Below are 2,703 nucleotides of genomic sequence, written 5' to 3'. Positions count from 1 at the left end.
TGCTGATGCCTCCATTCTTGGACCTAGGTCCCTGTGCCTGAAGAAAGGAACACTTCAGCTGGAAGCCAGTGGGTTGGTGGGGATTAGCCTCACTCCTCCCCTACCACCACGCACAGGGTTGCCACCATGGAATTGTGTCCTGTGTTGTCGGACAAGGAGGCATCATCCCCTTTTGCAGCCCTTTTCTGTGCTTTCTCAGACACAGGCATCCACGCTTGCCCCCTAACATCACTGGGACACTGGCTGTTAGACGTAGCAAGCACAAGAATCAACACAAGCAGTGGCGGTTGGAAGGGTTTATTCTTTCAGGGCTGTGCCGCTTTATGCCGTGGAGCTTTTCTTATAGCTCTCCAAGTGGGCTAAAACCCATCCTGCAGGAACCATGAAGCCAGTGAATATGACCACGATCCCCACTGCCTGCTCCTGTGGAAAGACAAGCAAACATGAGTCCACTGGCCATTAGAAGCCTTGGGCCTGGCCACTGGGCAGGGAACTTTCCCTGTCCTTGGAGACCTGCAGCATGGAGCTTCTGCCTCTGCTAGAAGTGTCCCTATGGCTAGAGATTACTGCCCTTGCTTTCCCTCTCTCTAGATTGGCCAGCCACAGTCCCCATTTGCCTTCTGCTTCTCTAGGCCGTCTTGTGAGCAAGCAGGCTCTGCTGTGTCAGTGAGCTTGGCAGCTCAAGTCCTTGCTGGGGAGAATGACCTTAGAAACCAGGAGAAATAGCCTTGGGCTCCAGAATCCAAGATCCTGCCTAGCTACAGCAACTGCTAGCAAGGCAAAAGTTCACTTGGCTCCTCTGCTCAGTTTTGTGTTCCGGGGGGCTATACAGAATAGTAGAACAATTAAGGTTTCCATTGTTATAAACAAGCACAGGGCCTTTCTCTTAAAGCAGTCCCATTCAGAAGCCAAGCTGGGTGAAGTCAGATACCTGCCTGCGTGGGTGTCTAATGTGTGCAGTGGTGACCCCATTAGGAGCCCTATGTTCTCAGTGGCTTTACTGAGATTCTGGCATGGCACCGGGTTTCCCCATGAAACAAAGCCTGGGTCCTGAATTTAAGCAAATTTGGTGTAGACTAGGAATCTTAGTCTGGACTGTGTCATAGCCTTGTGTCTGTAACCAAATGAGCTAGTTCTTAGATTAAGATTCATACTTAAGATAGACACGCTTCATATCTCGGACTCCTTTGGCTACGCTGCTATTTTATCAGAGCAGCCTGTCTTTCCCCCAAATTGTGGAATACACATGCCTGCATCCCACTTGAATTCTGTGCCCCTAATTCTGTCACGGTTGACCTTGGCCAGGGTTATGTGAGGCCCAAGGAAGTCCCCACCCCACTGTTCACCGCCCTTTGCCATCCTGGCTGCAAACAGTGGTGCCAGAGCCCCTCTTAACATTCAGGCGCTGCCCTGGCATAAAGCACTGATACCTAGCACCGCCTTCACCTCTCTTATCACCTTAATCTTCCCCGTTGCCCTGAAACCCAGGAAACGCTGCCTTAGAAGTTACTCACCCTTGCGGAAGTGGGGGTTTGGGCTGGCTTGGCAGAGACATGGGCTTTGGGAACCACTGTGTACTTAACAGGAGCTTGGAGCAGCTGCAGGACAGGGGGGAGCCTTGGCATGATCTCAGGTTGTGCTCCTTCCTTGGCCCAAAGAGGTAGCCCTGGGTGTCCGCTGCACGTCCTCTGCTCACTTAGGCAGTTAGGGCTTTTTATAGCCGCCTGGGGAACTGCAGCTGTCTCCTGTCACAAGGCTTGGCAGAAGGATGCCTATTGGTAGCTGGGAGAGAACCAGTCTGTCCTGTGAGCCCCTCAAAATGTAGGTATGTGACATGGGCCCTTCTGAACAAGACTTCTCTGCAGAAAAAGACCTTAGTGAGATAGGCCCAGGAAAATCAGACTTAAAATGCAAGAGATGTGGCATGCTTCAAAAGTAAACCTTAAGTCTTGGGATATCAGCAGGTCGTGGGGGTACACACCTATAATCTCAGCACTTGGGAGGCAGAGGCAGGCAGATTACTGTGAGTTTGAGACCAACCTGGTCTACAGAGCGAGTTCCAGGACACCCAGAGCTACACGGAGAAACCCTCACACAAGGCAAAGCAGCAACAAAAAAATCGTGGGCTATCAGCCAAAGTAACAGAGAACCTGCATTGAAGTTCTGTGACATGGTTCCTGAGCAAGTGGCTGGCCTTGCCATTCTCAACGGTACACTGAACCCGTAGCTCTATTGTCTTCACTATTCATTGTAGATGAGGCACCGCTGGGGAGTTTGTCCAGGGAGACAGGCCTCTGCACGGTGAATGACCTCACAGCTGTGCTGCAAAGGAACAAAAGTAGAACACAGAGCAGGCACTCTATGAGTGCCAGCTGTGGGCAGGAACCATGTCTGTCCCCAGTGGAGACACCAGGCTGGGTGAACTCTTAGCACTCTGGCCTGTGGCGGATAGCGTGCTGTCCATTTCTCCCCAGACGTGCATTAGTGCCATGTTGTCCTGTTCCCTGTCACCCTCCTCCCAATGCAGACATCGCCCCGTTCCCGTGTGCTCGTCCGTTTTGTCCCCAGGCGGCAGCCACCTCCTGTTACCCCACTTGACCCCTGGCAAATGCAGGGGCAGTTTTCCAGCACTGTCAGCCCTGCTTTGCTTGGTCCTGGCTTTCCTCCCGTCTCCTTCAGTCCCTTCCTGACCTCTGCTTAGCC

General features: G+C 52.4%; 1 protein-coding gene across 1 annotated transcript; it reads right to left on the bottom strand.

Annotated features, from left to right (window-relative positions):
* Positions 1-281: 281 nt before the first annotated feature.
* On the bottom strand, positions 282-1,715 carry LOC101827967 (cytochrome c oxidase subunit 8B, mitochondrial). Its single transcript, XM_005063348.4, has 2 exons — positions 1,515-1,715; positions 282-423 (listed from the first exon to the last, which is right to left on the bottom strand). The coding sequence occupies exons 1-2, from the start codon at positions 1,623-1,625 to the stop codon at positions 322-324; spliced, it is 213 nt and encodes a 70-aa protein (XP_005063405.1). The 5' UTR covers positions 1,626-1,715; the 3' UTR covers positions 282-321.
* Between the last annotated feature and the right edge of the window lie 988 nt (positions 1,716-2,703).

Source organism: Mesocricetus auratus, unplaced genomic scaffold (genome assembly GCF_017639785.1).
Source record: "Mesocricetus auratus isolate SY011 unplaced genomic scaffold, BCM_Maur_2.0 Super-Scaffold_4256, whole genome shotgun sequence".
In the NCBI taxonomy this organism is placed as follows: domain Eukaryota; kingdom Metazoa; phylum Chordata; class Mammalia; order Rodentia; family Cricetidae; genus Mesocricetus; species Mesocricetus auratus.
The sequence above is the reverse complement of the archived record's forward strand: the minus strand, read 5'-3'. Positions and strand labels throughout refer to the sequence as shown.

What these genes read in the sequence shown, in the direction of transcription:
- LOC101827967 (XM_005063348.4), bottom strand. Translation starts at nt 1,625, where the DNA reads ATGCCAAGGCTCCCCCCTGTCCTGCAGCTGCTCCAAGCTCCTGTTAAG. An exon ending in AAACCCCCACTTCCGCAAGG is followed by an intron (nt 424 to 1,514) that starts GTGAGTAACTTC and finishes GTCTTTCCACAG; the next exon opens with GAGCAGGCAGTGGGGATCGT.